We start from the raw sequence: 20,466 nt of genomic DNA, 5'->3' as shown, positions 1-20,466 counted from the left end.
CTGTCGATGGACGTCTTGGCTTTTTTCACAGTTTGGCTTGGAAGTAGAACATTCTTATGAAACCTTTTGTAAGACAGAATGATGTAAGGCAAGGGAGAGATTACTGTAATTTATATGGAAAAATTTTTGAGCATTCCCAGACCCCCAAAGTAACCTCTTAGGCTTTTCTGATATCTTAGGACATGTTTTGTTAATAGATGCACAAAATAAATCGAGACAAAACACAGTTGCTCCCAGACACACACAGTTCAAAGCTATGGCAGCCTGATGCTGAGATGCTTGTGTAGTTCCCAGGTAGGGAGCTTGGTGGCGCCACTCACTGCTCTGGGTCGCATTGACTCAGTGAGGGCTACTTGCAAAACAAACGCTGGATGCGATTTTTGCTTTACAACTTGTTTTTTTTTGTTTTTGTTTTTTTGGTGAGAGCAAAAATTCTCTTCAGATTTCTTTCAGTTAGTGAAAACAGGTACTAATGTAGGTCTTTCCTAAAAATGAAGTGGCGTAACGTGAACTTCCAAAAAGCGGGGGACACATGGCTTCAGCTATTTCAAATGATGAAGTCTTAAGGACGTAGGAAATTTTCTAGATGAGTAGAATGTGAAAAAGGCAGGATACAGATTTCTAAATACAGCAAAATCAATTTTTTAGTAGAAGGGAAAAAAACTAGGGAAGGAGAAGATACTCCGGTATATCTGTAAGTTGTGAGATCATGGGTGACTTTTTTTCTTTTTGTATTTTCTAAAATTTCTAAAAGGACTGATTTTTTGATTGGGGGAAAACACTTTAATATAAAATCATATTCTTTGGCGGGGGGTAAAGGACGTCAGGTTAGTTTATTCATCGGGCAAACCAGCAGCCTCTAGAGCCCTCTCCTCGTTTCTGTCAAAGAACCAGGCAGCCTTTGTGAATACACAAAACACCTACACACTTTGGTTGTGTCTGTCAGCTTGGCATGGAAGCTGTTCCCTTCTAACTTCAAAAGGATGATAGAAACTCCACAGTGTTGAAATTGTGCAGGTCGTGTTGCCGAGACATGCCCATACATTTATATCCCATCACTGAAGTGAAGGCATTCTGTAGTAGGGAGAAGAATTTTAAGAAGATAGATTTTTCTGGGTGGGTGGTTAATTCTTGGAATTCTTTCCCTAGTTCATGGTTTTGGGAAAATGTTGAAAGTGCTGTCTGCTTTGCTTCATTCTTGTTTTAGCTCGTGCCATCTTAAAGTAACTTGTTGCTGAGTGGTTCGGTCTGTCCGTACTTCATGGAATGTCTCGAAGATGCAGTGTTCTCTTGCAGCCAAGACTTTCCTAGAATTAAAATCCCTGTGTCTTAGGTGGGCTTGGGCACCTGAGCTGAAAGTTCTTGTGTTTTTAAATGCAACTGGGTCCTGACAGATGAAATGCGTCTCTGAAGAAAAGGCCCACTCTCTCACCCTGGGAGGAATGTGTGATGATCAGGGGTCCTCAGACATTACTGACCTGTTGTTGTGTCTGGAAGCCTTTCCATTCCCATGACTTCTCATTCATTATCTCTCTCTCTCTCTCTCTCTTTAGCCATAACCAACAGACCACAGCATTCAGGCATCCTGTGAGTGGGCAGTTTTCTCCAGAAAATAGCGAATTTATTCTTCAAGAAGAGTAAGTATTTCTGTGTGTTCTCCTTTTCCAAGCAGAGTTTGGGAGCTTAAAGGCGTTGGCTCAAAACAGCTTGTTGGACTATTTTCTCTCCTCGATAGAGGGACTTGGAGTGGGTTGATTGATTCAAAGTGGAATGCAAAAATTTTGTTTTTCAATCCCTGGACTTCTCTCAGTGGGAAGATGCGGAAGTGTGGAGATGACACAGGTTTGTGCCATGATTGGTACTGTCAGAGCCTTTTGCAAACTTCCTTTCCCCTGAATGACCCCCCTCCCCACAGTATCATCTAGCACACTACCTGTACTCTTAAGAGGACCCACTCATCTGGACCGAAATGGCCTTAAATCACACCAAACTGAACCATCCTTTCGAGGAAGCCTCAAATAAAGAGTACAAGGCCATGGCTTCAAAAGGAGGATGGCTGTGGCACCCATTGTCCCTGAACGTCTAGAGTTCTTTCTGTTTGTTTTTTCTGATGTGGGGACTTTCTTGCTCCTCAGTCTGATTTCAGCAGGGCCCCTGGGGTGCTCAGAGGTAGGTTCTTTTTTTTTTTCCCCACCCCCCTCCCCTCTCAGAAGTAGGTTCTATCACCCAGGGCTCATCTCCTTAAAAATGCCTAAACAGCCCAAGCAGGATGTGTACTTCTCCCAAAAATGAAGGCAGAGAAATGTATGCAAGTGGCTGTTTCCTTTTGCTCATCTGAGAAACTTCTGTTTGAAGTAAATAATTCTGTTTGAGAAATTAATAGAGATGTTGGCTTTTTCTCCTCTTCATATCATTTTGCTGTTCAATCATCTAGACCAAATATGATCTGAAAATAAATGATCAGTATTTATATTTGTATAGCATTTCCCTCCCTCAGTTCTTACACTTTTAAACTTTCGATTATGGAAAATTTCAAACCTATACAAAAGGAGAGAGATAAAGTAATAAGTCTAATGTATTCATCTCCCATCTTCAACAATTTCCAAAACATGGCTGATTTTTTTTCATCTATAGCGTCCCCCTTGCCACCTAGATTATTTTGAAGCAAATTCCAAACATCATTTTGTTCCTACAGTATTTTCAGTTTAGAATCATTATCTTTCAGAACTTTTAAAACTGGAAATCTGTAATGATGATACTGACATTCCTTGCCCATTTACTCTGTGCTGGGGGTTTTACATGCATATCTCATGTAACACAACAATCCTGAGAAGTTGACCATTATCACCGTTTTAGAGATGAAGACACCAAGACTCAAAGAAGCAAGGTCACTTGTTCAAAGTTGCATGGCTGGAAGTAGAAAAAGCCAGGTTGTCATTTCTGCCTGATCTCTTCAGTCAGGGCTAACCCTTGCCACTAGTGAGAGGCTACTTGCTAAATTCTTTGGATGCTCATGGCCCATGGGTCATGATGCCAGACTGGGGTTGAGGGTCTGACTTTGAAAGCATCAGTACTATTAGAAAGTAGATGGGAGGTAAAGATTGTCTTGTCTCCTACATTGAGACAGAACTGCTATGTAAAGACAGAGCCAGAATGTGGATTCTCCACATTCCAACTTGGAATGAGCATGTTTAAAGAATCCTGAAGGTCAGAAGCTCTTGGGAGGTCAGAGAGTTTAGCCCCCTTCCTAAGGCATCCTAGAGACATGGCTGCCTGTCATTTTTAAAGGTCTGGATGGAGAATCCATTAGAACACCTAGTTTGGGAAATTATCGACTTTAATAAAAGCTTCTAGAGAAATTCAGACTTCCCATCACTAAACACCCTTGTCTTATACACATCTCCTTTCCCTTGCTATTAAGACTTTGTCCCTGGGTGGGGGGATGAGTTAGCCTGGTGGTGGGTATTAAAGAGGGCACATTCTGTGTGGAGCACTGGGTGTTATGCACAAACAATGAATCATGGAACACTACATCAAAAACTAATGATGTAATGTATGGTGATTAACATAACAATAAAAAATTTTAAAGGGGGGAAAAAAAAGACTTTGTCTCTGGCTACTTCTGAGAAGGTAGCCTCTTTTATCCTTCCAAAATATCTCTGTAGCTAATCTCAGTTCCATCCAGTTTCCAAGACAGAACTTTTTTTCCAAGGGTCACTTTTCCCCTCTAGATCACATTTTCTGGATGTCATAAGGACTGCTGGCTTGTCTCAGGTGGTGGGTGCAATGTCGGGTGACCAGACGTTCCTTGAAGCAGGCAGAATGTGCTTTAGGCATTGAGAGGAGGGGAGGATTCCTGTGAACTGATGTGGTGATCCCTGCATTTACTCTTTAAATACTAAGTGCCTCTCTTGTGTCAGGGGCTGTGCCAGACTCTGCACTTATAGCAGCAAGCAAGACCAATGTAGTCCTATCTATGAAGAGTTGATGGTAGAGTAGGGAAGACAAATAAACAAGAGATCACAAATGTGATAAATATTCTTGGTAGAAAAAACCTAGGGTTCAATGGGAGTTGATAAAAGAGGGTTCTAACCTGGCTTAGGGATTGTGGGAGGCCTCTCCATCTGGGGAAGGGATGCTGTTTAAATTGAGACCTGTCCAGTCACAGTCCCAACCTGGGCAATGACCTAGAGGAGAAAGAGGGTAGAGCATGGGGGATCTATACCAGTTGAGTTAGAATGAAAAATGAGACACACGAGGTGGACTCTGGAGGTAAAACTGGACTTGGGAGGTAAAATTGACAGGACTTGATAATTGATTGGCTGTGATGGGGATGAAAGAGAGGGAAGACTTTCTTGAAGTGTCTTGCCCTAAATTGGAGGAAGGGGGGATTTAGATAAGTGATGATAAGTGTACATGTGCGTGCGTGGGTCATTCACAGCTGAGGGAAGTGTGACTGGCCTTGGTGGGGTCAGAGGCCAAGAGGGACTGACTTATAGCCGAGGTTTGCAAAGGGGAGTGAGGAGATAAGGTTGGAGAGGGAGTTGCAGCCAGTTATCTAAATTGCTTCCTCCTGAAATACACCCAGATTTACCCCTGGTGGAACTTTGGAGGGTGTGTGAGGCACGATTTCACCTCACAGAACCCCAGTTTTTTAAAAATGTGCCAACAACGGGCACCTGGGTGGCTCAGTTGATTAAGTGTCTGCCTTTGGCTTGGGTCATGATCTCGGGGTCCTGGGATCGAGCCCCATATGGGGCTGTCTGCTCAGCGGGGAGTCTGCTTCTCCCTCTCACTCTCCCTCTGCATGCTCTCTCTCTCTCTCATTCTCTCACTATTTCAAATAAATAAATAAAATCTTTAAAAAGTGCCAACAGATAAGAGTCCTGTTTTGTGCCCTTAGAGGAGCTTAATTTTGTTGTGTAGTGTGTTACTTGGTGAGGAAAAAAAGACCGAGATAGCCATTCTTGTGTCCTTTACACATCAGCTTTCCGATTAATGTGGTGGGTGGAAAACAGGCTCTTTTCTTTTTCTTCTCTGAGTATCTGTTGAGGCCACATGGACTCCTCTTGCCAGAGCCTCCACCTGAGGTTCTTGAAGTGAATCCTTCCATAGCATTGGTTTTCAGTGTGGTCTCTGAGCCAGCATCACCTGGGAACCTCTTAGAAGTACAGATTCTTGAACCCCATCCCAGACCTACTAAATCAGAGACTCTGGAGGTAGCACTCTGTAGCCTGTATTTTAAAGGCTTCAAGTGGTTCTAATTCAGGTAAAGTTTAAAAACCACTGATTTAGGGGCACCTGGGTGGCTCAGTCGTTAGGCATCTGCCTTCCGCTCAGGTCATGGTCCCAGGGTCCTGGGATCGAGCCCTACATCGGGTCATTCCTCCTGCTCTGCAGGGGGCCTGCTTCTCCCTCTCCCACTCCCCCTGCTTGTGTTCCCTCTCTCGCTGTGTCTCTCTCTCTCTGTCAAATAAATAAATAAAATCTTAAAAAAAAAAACCAAACACTGATTTACACAACTTGCTATTTTCATCCCTCCTAAATTACTCCTAGATTCTTCCTTTCATCCTTAAATCTCCTCCAGATACCCATTGTTCTCTGTGCTGTGGTGCCAATCTTAGATGTATTTTAGTCAAATAATCTTGGGCTCCTTCTTGTGTGGGGAAAAAAAAACCAAACCAGTCTCCATGGTGGCTTCCTTGAGAGCATCACTGTGTGGACAGATAACACATCTACCCCATTGTTGGCAGGTGGGGCTTACCTGAGCTGCTTGGTGTAGCAGGTGTATGCCTACCCAAAGATGACTTCCCACCTTACAGATTGGAAGCATGGAGAAGAGAAATAATGTCAAAGCTATGATCAGTGGGTCCAGAGGACATGAGCTCTGAGTATTTTAGTTTCTGTGTCAGTAATACAAAATCAGCCAGGATGGGCTAGGGTCTGCTGTGGTAACAATAACAAACAAAATCTCAGTGACATAAAAGAATGTTTATTTCTCGCCTTTTTTTTTTTTAAGATTTATTTATTTATTTATTTGAGAGAGAGAGAGAGACAGTGCTCGGGGAGGGGCAGGGAGAGGGAGAGAAGCAGACTCCTCTAAGCGTGGAGCTTGATGTGGGGCTCAGTCTCATTACCCTGAGATCATGACTTGTGCTGTTATCAAGAGTCAGATGCTTAACCAACTGAGCCACCCAGGTGCCCCTATTTCTTACTTTTGCTCCATGTCCGTCATAGGTCACCTGAGGGATTTTGTTCTTTTGTTTTTGTTGAGGGATGCTCCATCTCTGTGCTTCCATGGTGGCCAAAGCCAAGATAAAGGGAACTTAGTGAATTGTGCACTGCGCTTTCACTCACACTTCATTGGCTAAAGCAAGTCACATGACCTTCTCTAACTTCATGGGACCAGGGAAGTGCATTTCTACCATGCACCTGGGAAGACAATCCAAAATATCTGTTGGCCAGCACTAATGACTATACTTAATAATCCACAGTCCAGATTTATTAAGGGAAGTAGGACCTTTTAAGTCTATCACTGACAAGCTTCTTTTGCTCCTATGATTAGAGGATTTGATTTCTGATTTCACCTTTTCTGTTACACGATCTGGTTCTTTGTCAGAACCGTCAGGGCAGGTGGGTTATCAGTCAACAGGTCCTGTGATACAGCCTTGTTCCCCAAGGGACACCTCTGTACCCCCAAGCCAACAGGCCTTTGGAAATCCCATTTGGAAGAGCTAATGTAAGTTCAGGCTGCATCAATAACAAGTACACTATGTAGAGAAAGGAGGATAATAGTTCTGGTATATCATGGTGTTTGTGGACTACTTCATTCATTCATTCATTCCAAGTTTATGGAGCATCAAGGGCATGCCAAGCCCCAAATACTTTGATCTGGGTACTAAGTTTCAAGAGGGATATTGAGCAATTGAGATTGCCCTGGGGAGGGGGACCATTATGGTGAGGGGTCTGGAAACACTGTCCTGTGACCTTCACATTTAGTCTGCAGGAGAGAAGATGGAGGAGGATGTGCTATAAGTCTTCGAGAAGGGCTGGCAGGCAGAAGTGGGGTATGTTTTTTGTGTGGCCGCCAAGGCAGGCATCAGGTCAATGAGTGAAAGTTCTAGGCCGACAAATTTTAGCTCAGTTCACAATTTTCTAGGAAAGAGATTTCCTGACATCCCTTGTTTTGGGATCTAGAATTTCATCTTTAACATTAAATGAAGTAATCTACCTCCTAGAATAAGAGTTGGCTTTTTCCATTAACAATAATATTATTTTTATAGTGAACATTTAGAACCCTTACTATTTATTACCAGGTACTTTTCTAAGTGGTTTACATTTATTCATTTTTTTAAAAGATTTTATTTATTTATTTGAGAGAGAGAGAGCATGAGCAGAGGGAAAGGGCAGAGGGAGAGGGAGACTCAGGCTCCCCACTGAGCAGGGAACCTGACATGGGGCTCGATCCCAGGACCCTGGGATCATGACCTGAGCCGAAGGCAGACGCTTAACCTTCTGAGCCACCCAGGTGCCCCAGTGGTTTACATTTATTAATTTAATTCCCACAACAGTCTTATGAGGAAGATAACATTATGGTTATGGATACTGAGGTACAGAGAGGTGAAGAGACTTGCCAAAAGTCACACAGCCAATAAGTGGCAGTTAGGATTTGAATCCAGATAGTCTGGCTCTAGATGCTATGCCTCCAACCACTCCAGTTCTGCCTCTCATTAGAGTGGTCTTCAAGAGACAGTCCTCTCCTTTGGCTGTCCTTAGGTGTTAATGTGCCAACTAAGTAGGCTAGAGATTTTTCTTATATCTGCAGTAATGAGATTTGATCTAGTAACTTCATTCTTGCGTGAAAGATGCCAAGACTCCTTAGTCTTTTCTCCAGAAAATGTTCTCAAGCTTTTCTACAGAGCCTCATTTCCAGTGATTGGGTCATTTGAGCTCCTCCTTTTCAGCCTCTTTTCCTGATTCTCGGTGATTTTCTTGAATTGGGAGCTTGTGGTTTGCCTTTGTGGCTTAACGGGCCACCCATAGGGGCCCTCCTAAAGAGATAACCTTGGCACGAGGGACTTCCAGGCTGTGGTTCTGGTGGTTGGGGCTACGCACAGGAGCATTTTCTCCTCAGAGCGGGCTGTCCAGGAAGCCGCTGACAACGCCTCCACAGCTCTCTGGGAAGAGGAGAGAAAAGCATTCCGGAGCCATGACGCTGGTGGCTGACTGACAGCAGGCTCTGTACACTGATCCCCAGGCTCTGTCAAGCATTTGATGTTGAGGTGGGGCCTAGTTGAGAGAGAGTATGTGCTCTGGAAGTTGAGAAGCCTGCTGCTGTGCTCAGAAGCCGGCTGTAAGGCACCCCAAATCTCCTAGATTCCCTAACCTGGAGGGGACCCTTTCCTGGCCTGCCTCTCCCTGCATCCTCGTGAGGTTAGCTTGCTCCTTCCATTGGAGTCTGAGCGGCCCCGTTTTCTCATTGGATTGTTTAGAAAAAGAACTGTAAGTTGGAATTGCCTGGAATGTCATGAGTGGTGTTTGGAGGATACCACTTGAAAAGATATCTTGCTGAAGGTAAGAATAACCTTCCCGACCTTTGATTTTTTCATTTTGTTGAGGCAGGGTGCAAGACTCTCCAAGGCATAGGTAATTATGGGCCTGGGGGTGGGTTCTCTCCTGCTGCTAGGAGACCAGAGGCTGACTTGTGCTCCTCCTGCAGTTCCAAGTTGGTAAGAATTTGCAGTGAGAGATGAAGAGCACAGAATGGGGGTGGGGGTGCACGACAACTCTGAGCCCGGCGGGGCCTGTCCTGCTGTTATCTGCTGAGCCGGGACTGTGTGGCTGATAGAACCAGCACCTTGTCTCTCCAGCCTGGCAGTCTTGGGCTAGCTTTGCCTGTTGCATTTGGTTGCCATGGCAGCAGAAAAACGAGGAAAAATGGAAACATCTGGCAAGCAGATGCAGAAACTTGACTGTTCAGTTTTCCTTCCTGGTCTGGGAGACGGCATTTGTGACGGTCACAGGTAGGGAAGAGGTGGTGCTGGTGTCAGCAGTTCATTCAAACCCCTGGGTGTTGACTTGGCTGCGGCTTTGGTGTCTCCAAGGGCACCAGCACTGGGGGTGCGGCCGTTGCCATGCAGCCCTCACGTCTCGGGCTCTGTCTTTCTGGGGTGAAGATGCTGCAGTGGTGGCTCTTCCGGGTGTGGAAGGGAAGCTGCTGCTTGCGGTCATTTTATTTCTTCCTGGGACTTCCCCTCTAGTCCTCCTCTTTTCCCTCCCTGGTCTGGGAAGCACCACCCCCCATCTCCATTAGAAAGGGCTGTTTTCTAGTGAGGGGAGTGGCTGCCTGGTAAGCCAGGGGGGCTGAGAAACTAGAGGAGGACTTGCCAGTAGCTCGAGTAAGCATTGTAGCATCTCTGAAATAACAAAGCAGAGGTGGAAGGAACAGTAGAGGTCAAGGTCTGGTTCTTCCCCAGCACAGACTGAGGCACGGGGCATGGACAGCGGAAGAGACTGGTCCAAGGTCATACAGCTGAGCAGGACTCAGGCCGAGTTCAGAGCAGTGCTTGGGTTTGGGGGCAGGGAGGGGAGCCCATGGGGCTCAGTGGGCTGTTTACATGCCAGGTGAAGGTGCTGTTTAGGCTGGTTTCCAGCTCCTGAGGTGGCATGGGGCGAGGAACTGGAGCCTGTGTTCCAGAGTGGAGTTGGGGGGAGGGGAAGGAACACAGGAAGCCATAGTTGAGTAACAAGGCCACACTTGCTGAATGAAAACCCGTGTCAGACAGCCTCCCCTGGGGTGTTGGGAGTATACAGTGAGCGTTGGCGGTCTGTCTGTGTGTCTCTTTCTCTGAGAAGAGGGGGTGTGGAGGTGTCTGCCTGCTTGGGACAAGAACTTTCTTTTATTCCTGCTTTTCACTGTGCATTGCTTTTCCCAAACCCCTTAGGTGGTGGGTGTGAGCACTTTAAAAAATTTGCTGGTTGTTAGCAAGTGTGCCTCTCCTCATACACCCTCCTCTCATAATATTAGTTCTTGCTGAGCTCTCTGTGTAGAACCCTTGAGACAGAACATGAATTTGGGGGCCTATTTTTCCAGGAATTGATGGGATACAAGCAACATCTAATGATGGCTTCTCAGTAGGGGATTCCCAACTCCCCATAGCTTTTTTTTTTTTTTAAGATTTTATTTATTTGAGAGCGAGAGAGAGAGAGAGAGAGAGAGAGAGAGAGAGAGAGAAAGGGAGAGAGGGAGAGAGAGAGAGAACGCTCGCGCACATGAGGGGGGGAGGGTCAGAGGGAGAAGCAGACTGCCTGCTGAGTGGGGAGCCCGATGCGGGACTCGATCCCGGGACTCGATCCCGGGACTCGATCCCGGGACTCGATCCCGGGACTCCAGGATCATGACCTGAGCCGAAGGCAGACGCTTAACCAACTGAGCCACCCAGGCGCCACCTCCCCGCCCCCATAGCTTTCTAACCTCCTGGGGAAAGAATAGGAGTCCCGTCCCCCAGCCACAGGTTTATTACTCTTTAAAGGAGCCCCACCAAATAAGGTGCTTATAGGGATGTTTTAGGAAATGATTTGTTTGGAAGTTAATTGTTTGGCAACTTGAGCTTTCTGGAGAGAAGCATCTTGGAAATAAAAATAGAGTATACCTGAGATTTGAATTCTGGGGTCTCCACTGGTAACAGCCACAACAATGCTTTTCATTTAATGCAATGTTGTTATGGTTTTCAAAAGGTCATTAGAATCCACACAACCACCTTGTGAGATGAGGGTAGTTTTCACCCCATTTTGCAAAAATGGAAACTGAGGCCCAAAGAAACAATGTGACTTGTGGAGGAGTGACTAAGCTTCGAGTTTTGTTGAGGCCCAGTTATTCCGGTTTTCTGGTCTTTCCACCCCCCAGGATCCTCTTGGTTTGGGGATGGGGCTTGGGGCTGAGAAGAACAGCAGTAGCCTGCTTCTGTCACACCTTGGAACTTGCCATGGGATGGTGTCTCTGTGGCAGAGCCCAAGTTTTGGAGTGTAGCTTCTGTCTTGGACAAGTCATTCATCTCACTTAGCCTCAGTTTTTCATCTACAAAATGGATATGGTAAAGCTGGCTTTTCAGGGTTAAGTGAGATAATGCAAGCTAAGTGCCTGGCATGTAGTAGGTGCTGGACAAATCCAGCCCAAGCCTCTGCTTGCTTGACCTTGTGTACCGACCCTACAGGTTGCTGATTCTTGGCTTGGTGACCTACCTGTTAAGACAGCAATAGGGTAGGGAAGGGTATTGCTGTGATCCCACTTGAGTTTGCTCTTGTTCATGATGTTGACCAAGAGGCATCTGGGGATCCCAGTAACCAAACTCACCTAAATTCAGACCCAACAGAAAAAAAATGACTTCTGAATTTATAACCTCCCTCTTACCACACTGTCAGTATTATAAGCATTTGCTCCTGGGTATGTAGGTAGCAGAAGCAGTTCCTTTTATAGAGAGGGAAATTGAAGGACAGAGAAAGTGATGTCCTGTCCAGGCTCACTTGACACTTCCTTCAGGAAGTTTAGAGTAGGATGAAAGCACTTTCCTGCTGGGCTTCTCCAGACTGATTTTTTTTCTAGTCCTACCTTCTTTTGTTCATTTCAGCTGGGAGGCAGTTGAGTTAAAACTCTAGCTCACTGTTTTGAACTTCAGCCCACACCCCTCCAGCAAAATAATCAGCATTCATGTAGCCCAAGCCAAGGAAAGAGACGTCTTTGTTCAAATCGTCCCACTGTACTTTGGGAATCCAGAAACCTGGCAAACAGGCTTTTAAGTTAATAGATTTTATTTAATGACACCAAGAGTCAGCCTTCCCATAGCGTGTGCAGGTGTTTTGGTCTCCTCTCTTGGGAATCTGTGTGACTCATGTGCCTGAGGGCCTGCTGTTAACTGAACCACCTTTCACAGCTGTTCAGCTCAGGGGCACAGGCTCTTCTCTGGGGGAGAGGACGGATCTTGAGTGAAACCTGTCAGGGGTATACCTCAGTCTGAGGAGCTGAGGAAAGTCAATCTCTGCCCCCACCAGACTCTTAAGTGGGGAACATGCCTCTAAGATGATTCTTTCAGTATTGTCTCACTTCAGGAGGCTATACACATCACACCATTGTTCAAAACAGTGTGATAAACGACCTCTAGAACTTTCCATCCGAGCCAGCTTTTCAGCCAAATAAGAAAATTGTTTTTGAGACATTTTTCTTTTTTGGGGGGGGGCAAGAGGAGGGGCAGATGGAGAGAAGAGAGAGAGAGAGATTTTTAAGCAGGCTCCATGCCCAGTGCAGAGCCTGACATGGGGCTCGATCTCCGGACCCTGAGATCATGACCTGAGCTGAAATCAAGAGTAGGACACTTAACCGACTGAGCCACCCAGACACCCTGAAACTTTTTTTTAAAGATTTATTTATTTATTTATTTGAGAGAACGAGAATGAGAGAGAGAGAGAGCGAGCACATGAGAGGGGGGAGGGTCAGAGGGAGAAGCAGACTCCCCGCTGAGCAGGGAGCCCGATGCGGGACTCGATCCCGGGAACTCCAGGATCATGACCTGAGCCAAAGGCAGTCGCTTAACCGACTGAGCCACCCAGGCATCCCCCACCCTGAAACTTTTTTATATCCTTAGTTTTGGGGTACCAAATGGTGTCCCAAGCGTGACCACCACCTGTTGTTGTTGTTGTCGTTGTTGTTGTTTTAAACTCGTTGTAATTCCAGATAACTAGTTATTTCCCGAAGTCGTATTTACCCTTGGGAGACCTAAGAGATCATTACCCTTATTGAGGAGATTCAGAGGAACATCCTCTGAAGGCAGATCTTGTCACTCGGCTGAGTGGGTAGCTGTGTGCGCTTTGTTCTTTCAAAGAGTCAGGTCGGGGACTGCCAGGTAGAGGTTGAAACTGTTGCTTGAGTTGGGAGCTGTCCCTGCCCCTGGAGAGCCCTAATGAAGACATTCACTGTTTATAGAGACAACACGGTCTCTTCTCTGGGGCAGATATAGTTTGGGCTGTAGTCATATCACCTGATAAGCCAGCTGTCTCTGGGTGTGGCTGAGCAGAGGTCTCTGAAGAATGAAGAATGGAATTGTCTTCATGTTTTTCTTTCTCCTCCTCTTGTACTCTGCCACCCACACCCCCTATGCCCCCACAACCACTGTGTTCCACTGCCCCTCACTGATGTTCAGTGTTGGGACCACAACCAGTTCTTCTCCAGATGAAATCTTTTCATAATTGGCTCCCTAGGTGGTGGCTGTACCACCTTTCTTCACCCATCCAAGGCTGTAGGACAGTACTGTTGTCTGAAGGAGGTCCCTGGCCGGCCAGCATCCCCGAATGGGGTGGGGACATGGGGCTAGAAAGCAGGAGGTGATTAAAGTCAGAGCTCCAAATTGTAAGATACAGAAAGGGTGCAAGTGGCCATCTATCCTGGATCTTCTGGGCCAGTCACACATCCAAATAGCCTTTTCTTTGTCCCACAGAAGAGAAACAGCATATCAAGTTGATGGAATGTGATGTGGTCATTTAAAGTGATGTGGATGTGGGGCGTCTGGCTGGCTCAGTTGGTGGAGCATGTGACTTGATCACAGGGTTGTGAGTTCAAGCCTCATGTTAGGCATAGAGCTTACTTAAAGAGGAATAAAAAGAAAGAAAAAATGATGTGACTGTGTTTAAAATAATGGAGAAAATGTTTAACTTACAATAAGCTTTAAAAAAATCATAATGCAGAATCATAAACACAGTATGGTAACAGTTATATAAAAACAAAAAAAAGCACTCTTTCCCCCCCACCACCCCCAAAGCCAGACATATAAAAAAGAATGGAAGTATATATACCAAGTGTTAAGAATGGTTTTCCTTTGGGTGGCAAGACTGTGATAATTTTTTTTCTTTCCTTTTAGCTTTTTAAAAAATATTTCCCGAATATTATGTAATAATCCTCTGTCCGTGTCTTAAATGGGAGCAAAGTAAACTTGATAAATCCCAAAGAAACCTATTTTATTGTCAGACTTTGTGTCCTGAATGTTGGTGTAGAGCTATAGCTGCCGTAACTGAGAACTCATCTTTGTTTCAACCTCTGGAAATCTGAACGTCAGGCAAGCCTAGGTTCCAGACAGACGTTTTGGGCATAGTTCTGCCTGGAGGCAGGGGCTGGACAAGGCAGCCTCTCAGGGCCCCTCTCACCCCCCGGCTGGCGATTCTCTCTCTGCCGCATGCAGCCTCTGCCAGCAGTGAGCGGGCTGAGCATGGTGACATTCTCTGAGTGGGGAGCAGTAACAGAAGTCTGGCTGGGATGGAGACCGGGGGCGGGGAATCTGGAGTGAGTGCCTGAGCTGATAAGGAGCCAGTGATCTTTCTGCCTGGTGGGACTTGTACCTCCAGCTGCCAAGCACCCGGTAGAGCTCAGCGCCCTGGAAAGCTGGTCCCACTGCAGTGGTCCCGCCGTTGGCACAGCTCTGAGAGCACGGTGGTCACAGCTTCTTCTGCGAAGAAGTGATGGTGCAGGGTGTCGGCGCTCTGTCTTGGGGCACAGGAAGGATCCCTTATCCTTTGAGTGGTAGTGGTTTTGAAGGAAGCGGCCTATCTCCAAGGTGGAAACTAGGATTTTCCCTCATGGCACCTCTGTAAAAGGGAGTCTGGCGAACGGACACCCAGAGTGCTGCTTCCTCGCTGTGTCTTGCCTGCATCTTCCATCTCTTCAGGCTCCTGGCCCAGGCCTCCAAATCCGATTTTCTCCATTCAGGCAGAGCGCCTCAGTGTACTGCAGCTGCCTGCGTCGTGTTGCCCGTCAGAGAACCCAGGCACAGAACAAGGAGACTCACACATTGAGGAAGGCTTACTGATCCTGGAGTTAGTAGAGTCTGGGAATCAGGCATCAAGCTGTTGGAGGATAGGCACTGAATTTGTTGGAGGCACTTGCCGCCACCCAGGCTTGAAAAGACTGGTGAATGCTGGGGCTGTGTGGAGGCAGGTGAGAAGGGTTCTCGTAGTGTCTCTTGAGTGTCATACTGATATGTTCCCAGAGTTCTGGCTCTCCCAGGGCAGACGGACCTTCTTGATGGGAAGCATGGTGTCTCTGGGTGCTGTTGGGGACACACAGAGGGGATCTCCACTGGGGGCCCAGGCATGTTTCATTGCTTCCTGCTCCCAGGCATGGCACAAGGGGTTAATATCTCTGATGGTTCTATTTTGGGGCAAAGGAGTGTTCCTAGAATAGGAGTCTTTGTTGAGTAATCTATTTTGGGAGGCAAGCCCCACTGGCGTTTATATAAGCAATTCTCTGTGTGTATCTGGGGGTGTGGATGTGTGCACAAGTGATTTCTTATTACTAATTATAAGCAGCTTCTTTTGGGAGCCAGAGAAATGGAGGTGTGTGTGTGTGTGTGTGTGTGTGTGTGTGTGTAAGGAGTATGGGTTGCTCTCCTGTGAGGAGTGGCACAACTGTGCATGCCCATCTGATTGGGAGCCAGAGAAATGGAGGGGTCTGTGTGTGTGTGTGTGTGTGTGTGTGTGTGTGTAAGGAGTATGGGTTGCTCTCCTGTGAAGAGTGGCACAACTGTGTGTGCCCATCTGATTGGGCAGTTGCCACAGACACCCGAGTAAAAGAGTATATGTGGGAACCTTAGGAGAGCAGGCAGGAATGCCGGCCTTGGCCCCTTTGTGCGGTGTCAGCGGCAAAGGTGTGAGCATCTATGATCGTCTTGATTCCCTGAAGCACGTGGACATTAAGGTCTTCTAGCTACAGTCTGGGGTCAGGTGGTCTCCGGAACATCAGTCATGGCACATCAACCAGCTCTAGTCTGGAACACATCTCAGATTCCACTTCCACTGCAGCCCAGGCTTACTTACTGGACTCTCCTATGTCTTCCCACAGGCCACATCCACATATGTCGAAGCAAGAGAGAAACCAAAGACCATCCAGCATGGTCAGTGAGACGTCCACAGCTGGAACCACGTCCACTGTGGAGGCCAAGCCTGGCCCCAAGGTGAGCTCCTGGCCACTCACTCCTTCCTTCCACCCTTTAATATTTTGCAGATGCCCAACGACCCCCACCATTGTTTTGTGAGGGAGGCTTCTCCTGAGACCAGTTGGGGTGATGTCACTTGTCCAGGAAAACAGGTGATTGCTGGCAGAACTGGGACTGACATCCAAGTCCTTAGATGCCTTCATCATTTTCCTGGCTTGTCTTGGGAGGGTCACACCTCTGTTCACAGGTGTGTTATGAAACTGCCCTGTGAAATTTGTGGCCAGTGGGCCTGAGGAAAGTTGAGAGGTGGGACCCTTGACTGAGGAGCAGGGAAAGAACCAGCATTGCAGAGAAGGGGTGAGTGCTGAGGAATGAACCCAGATAGGACGATAATATCTGGAAATTGGCAAAATCTGTGACCGAAAAGTAGCTTTGATCCAGAAAGAGTAGCACATATGAGGGCCAACAGCTGCTGGTGAAAGTTGATTGAAAAATCCCTTTAAGTTTTTTTTTTTCCTCTGTGACTCAGATGGGGAGCTTGCTAGGCCTTGGATTTGCTTTTTAATTAAAATACTATGGCCACGTGCCCGCCTGTTTTGGTTTCCTTGCTATTCTTTCTATCAAAGGGCACTGCCACTTAGAGTAAGGTAGAGGAGCCTGCAGCTCTCCTCTCACGCAGGTGCTTTGTGTGACTCCCTAAATCCCCTAAATGCTGCTAGAATTTGAGTCTGCTTTTTCCTAGATCACGAAATCCAGCAGTAAAGTCCACAGCTTTGGGAAGAGGGACCAGGCCATTCGGAGGAACCCCAATGTTCCAGTGGTGGTGAGGGGGTGGCTGCACAAGCAGGTGAGGAGACGGGGAGGGGAGGGGGATGGCTCTTGCTGATCTCCTTCCTTACCCTGGCCCCTAGGAGCTGAGAACAGACTCACAATAAGCTCTCTGTTCCTGAGTTTGTCTGAGGCAGGTATGCTGTCCATTTTTATGAGTGGACCATCTGCTCAATGGCTACAGCTTCCCTCCCCAAACCCACTTGACCCCTTGGGCCCCCAGTGCTATCGGCTGCCCTGGGACCCAGGCACTCATGTGGGTGGGTCAGCATAAATCCAGCCTTACCGCCAAGCCCTGGCCAGCACTTGCCCTCTTGATGTTAAAGAGCCTTTGCTATCATTTGGCTGAAAAATCCCCTCTTTTCCTGTCCTCTGCCCAGCCTGGTCTAGCACACGTATCTAGCTCCCCTTGCACCTCAGATTCCGAATCAGCCAAACTCAGCTCATTGCCTCCTCACCCCTTACCTCTCTTTTCTCCCCAACTTACTTTTTTCTGGACCTTGGTGATGATACCACCATTCTCCTAGGCACCCTGGTTAGAAACAGCTCTTTCTTCTCCCACATCCCTTCACTCAGGAAGCCCTGTCGGCTCCCCCGAGGCTATCCTGCATCTCTGAACTCACCACTAATTGTTCTGTCTCTTGTCCTCTGGCCACAAATAGGCTGTGCGCTCCCAGGGCCAGAGAACATGTCCCTTTTGTCTCCCTCCTTCTCTCCTTGCCATCCATCCGTCTGTTCTTCTGTCTGCCCATTTGTTTACCAAGTGCCTGTCAGGTTCTTTTTTTTTTTTCCCTCAAAAATTTATTTATTTTAGGGGCGCCTGGGTGGCTCAGTCGTTAAACGTCTGCCTTCAGCTCAGGTCGTGATCCCAGCGTCCTGGGATCGAGCCCCACATTGGGCTGCCTGCTCCGTGGGAAGCCTGCTTCTCCCTCTCCCACTCCCCCTGCTTGTGTTCCCTCTCTCGCTGTATGTCTGTCAAATAAATAAATAAAATCTTAAAAAAAATTTATTTTAGAGAGAGGAGAGAGGGAGGGAAAGAGAGTGCGTGTGCATGAGGGGGGAGGGGCGGGGGAGAGAGAGAGAAGATCTTGGCAGACTCTGCACTGAACTCAGAACCCAACCTGGGCCTCGATCCCACAACCCGGAGATCATGACCTGAGCTGAAACCAAGAGTCGGATGCTTAACTGACTGAGCCACCCAGGCGTCCCTGCCGGCAGGGACGGTGCTTTCACAGCGCAGTTAAACAGGTGAAGAACACGTGGTTCCCACAGTTGAGGAACTCAGTCTGCTGGGGAAACTGGCCCCTCTCACATGTCCTATCATCGCCCTCACAGTCTCTCACATATCATACCATCCAAAAAAACCCCACAAACTCCAAGAGCTGTGATGTTAATTTTTACCAAACACTTTGTGGGAAGACAGAGGAGGGCATTACATTGCACACCACACAGAAGTCCCTAGAAGCCCCTTGAAGTCTCTCTCCCCTCAGACTCCCCATGGCAGCTTCTGTAGCTCTCTGGCCTTCTCTGTCAGACACTGTGGGTGCCTCTCTCGGTGATACCCTCTTCCCTCACAGCTCTCTCTTTCCTTGCCTCTCTGCCCATCTCTTTTACCCGAATAACCTTCTGACTTTTCCATTTGCATCCCTGTCCTTACCCGACTTTTCCATTTGCATCCCTGTCCCCATTAAACAAAAGTATGCTCCTTTGATATGTGGAGGGAGAGGGAAGGGGCTCTAAGTAATTCTTCTCCCCAGCCCCCACCGCCCAGCCTGGTAACTCTAAGAGGCCTGTGTGGAGTGCTGTGGACACAGCACAGAGAATGTAGCTGTGCTTGGGGGAGTCCTGAAAGGCTTCCCAGAGGAAGTGACATTTGCAGTAGGTGTGGAGGATGGAAGGGAGTTTTCCAAACAAAGCAATATGCTAAGATTTTAGAGATCATCTGGTCAGAGCAGAAGATAAAACCAAGAAATGCATGAACTCAGCAAGTCAAATTTGTTTTTAGCACTTTAGTAAGTGGAGAATGAACAAACTTCATGTTGTGCTTAGGTTTAGTGACTGACATAACTGTTATTTTTTAAATTTAAACTTGTCGAAAACTTTTGCAGAAGGAAAACAGTTTTAACAGCTAAAAGCAGCTCTGGAGTTTTCCTGGGTTTGGCAGAAAAATGACCCTATAGCCCTACTATTTTCCTATCCTGGCCTTGTTCTTTTAGAATTTTCACAATCACCTAAAATGTTTTTAATAAATGTATTGATTTACATTTTAGATGCGTAAAGACAAATTCATATTATGAGGCAATTTGACAGCAAGACAATCCAAGTCTCTTTACGTTGAATGGAAGGAAAATCCATGGCAAAATTAGCCCCTTATGATAGAGAACTGAACTTGTCAAATGAGAACTTTGCCTCATCGATTTAAATTCCTTGTTCTATACTGTGTAAATCAATTTTCTCATCAGTAAGTGGAGATTATTTTATAGAATAGTACCTAAATAAATAAATAGCTTCCTTTTTGTTAAAAACTGATTTCTTTCTTAATGGAAGAACGGTATCTTTTGAATTCACATCTTCCTTTCTAAAAGGATACTTACATTAGTCTGTTTCCAGGACACACATAAAACTTCCTGGGGACAAACCATAATTGAATCTAAATTTTAATGTCCTATTAAAAAATGACCTTGCAATAAAAATTTATTAATTCATTAATTTATTGAAAGAACGAGTGGATATAGGTAAGTCTTTGTTCTAGCATCATGCCATGCGTGATTGGAGAGGGGGAAGAGTATGCTCAGGTATTGTCTGATTACTTTTCTTTGCTTTGCAGGACAGTTCTGGGATGAGACTGTGGAAAAGGAGGTGGTTTGTGCTTGCTGATTATTGCTTGTTTTACTATAAAGGTGAGCTAAGGCTCAGGCCACCAAGGGCTCTTTGTGCTGGAGGGGGTGGTGAGGTGATACAGGTGGTTATATTCTCAAATCCATTGATTGGACCAGTGGCCTGAGCTAATTTATAACCTATTTACGTGCCAAAGTGTTCACTTTTACATATGTGAATGGCTGGTGACTTACTTTTACCAATCCTTGCATTCGAAGTGCCATTTGTTGAGTTAAAATAAATGGAATCCAGTTTATCTGCTACTTAGGCTCTCCAAGTCTGGAGTTGTCTCAGCTTCTACCCAGTTTGGAACAAAGGCATACCTTTGACACTATCTGAAGAGGTAGGAAGTATAGATAAATCATTGTATTTTGTAACTTGTTGTCTGGATCTATCCTCTATAATACTGGATGGACAATTGGTGAATTGAGTTGGGCACATGTACATTTACGGAGCCCCAGTATATAGAGTTAGGGGCTGTGCAATAGTGAGAAAGAAGTAAGACTCAAAATATGGAGGAAGAGAGAGTTTACTCGTAAGACAAGACTAGGCAGCATTAGGTGTTTTAGAAGACATTCAACGTGCTTAAGCAATTCAGGGGGAGCAAGAAATTAATTCCATATTGAAGAATTGGGGGAGGCTTTTCAGAATAAGTGGGATTTGAGTTGGGCTTGTAAAGATAGGTAGAGCTTTGCCTGTGTATGGGGGCAAATGGGCATTTCAAGCAGAGGAAACAACTTGAATAAAGTTCTAGAAGCAGAAGAAAATGGAATGACGGACCTGTGAG

General features: G+C 46.3%; 1 protein-coding gene across 20 annotated transcripts in view; it reads left to right on the top strand.

The window, feature by feature from the left end:
- The window catches only part of PLEKHA7 (pleckstrin homology domain containing A7), a 211,879-nt gene that overhangs the window by 120,139 nt on the left and 71,274 nt on the right, over window positions 1-20,466 (top strand). For 15 of the 20 annotated variants that reach the window (XR_003517654.2, XM_027581328.2, XM_027581323.2 and 12 more), the window contains 5 exons: window positions 1,554-1,637; window positions 15,881-15,932; window positions 16,043-16,126; window positions 16,717-16,821; window positions 19,630-19,702. Coding sequence is in view for 19 of the 20 variants with exons in the window: in XM_027581328.2 (XP_027437129.1) it covers window positions 1,554-1,637; window positions 15,881-15,932; window positions 16,043-16,126; window positions 16,717-16,821; window positions 19,630-19,702 (398 nt within the window). In the remaining variant the exon portion in view is untranslated. Of the gene's footprint in view, window positions 1-1,553; window positions 1,638-15,880; window positions 15,993-16,042; window positions 16,127-16,716; window positions 16,822-19,629; window positions 19,703-20,466 lie in introns of all 20 variants that reach the window. The other 5 variants (XM_027581334.2, XM_027581330.2, XM_027581329.2 and 2 more) reach the window with 2 other exon arrangements.

The sequence above is a fragment of the Zalophus californianus genome, chromosome 11, assembly GCF_009762305.2.
Source record: "Zalophus californianus isolate mZalCal1 chromosome 11, mZalCal1.pri.v2, whole genome shotgun sequence".
Lineage (NCBI taxonomy): Eukaryota > Metazoa > Chordata > Mammalia > Carnivora > Otariidae > Zalophus > Zalophus californianus.
The sequence above is the reverse complement of the archived record's forward strand: the minus strand, read 5'-3'. Positions and strand labels throughout refer to the sequence as shown.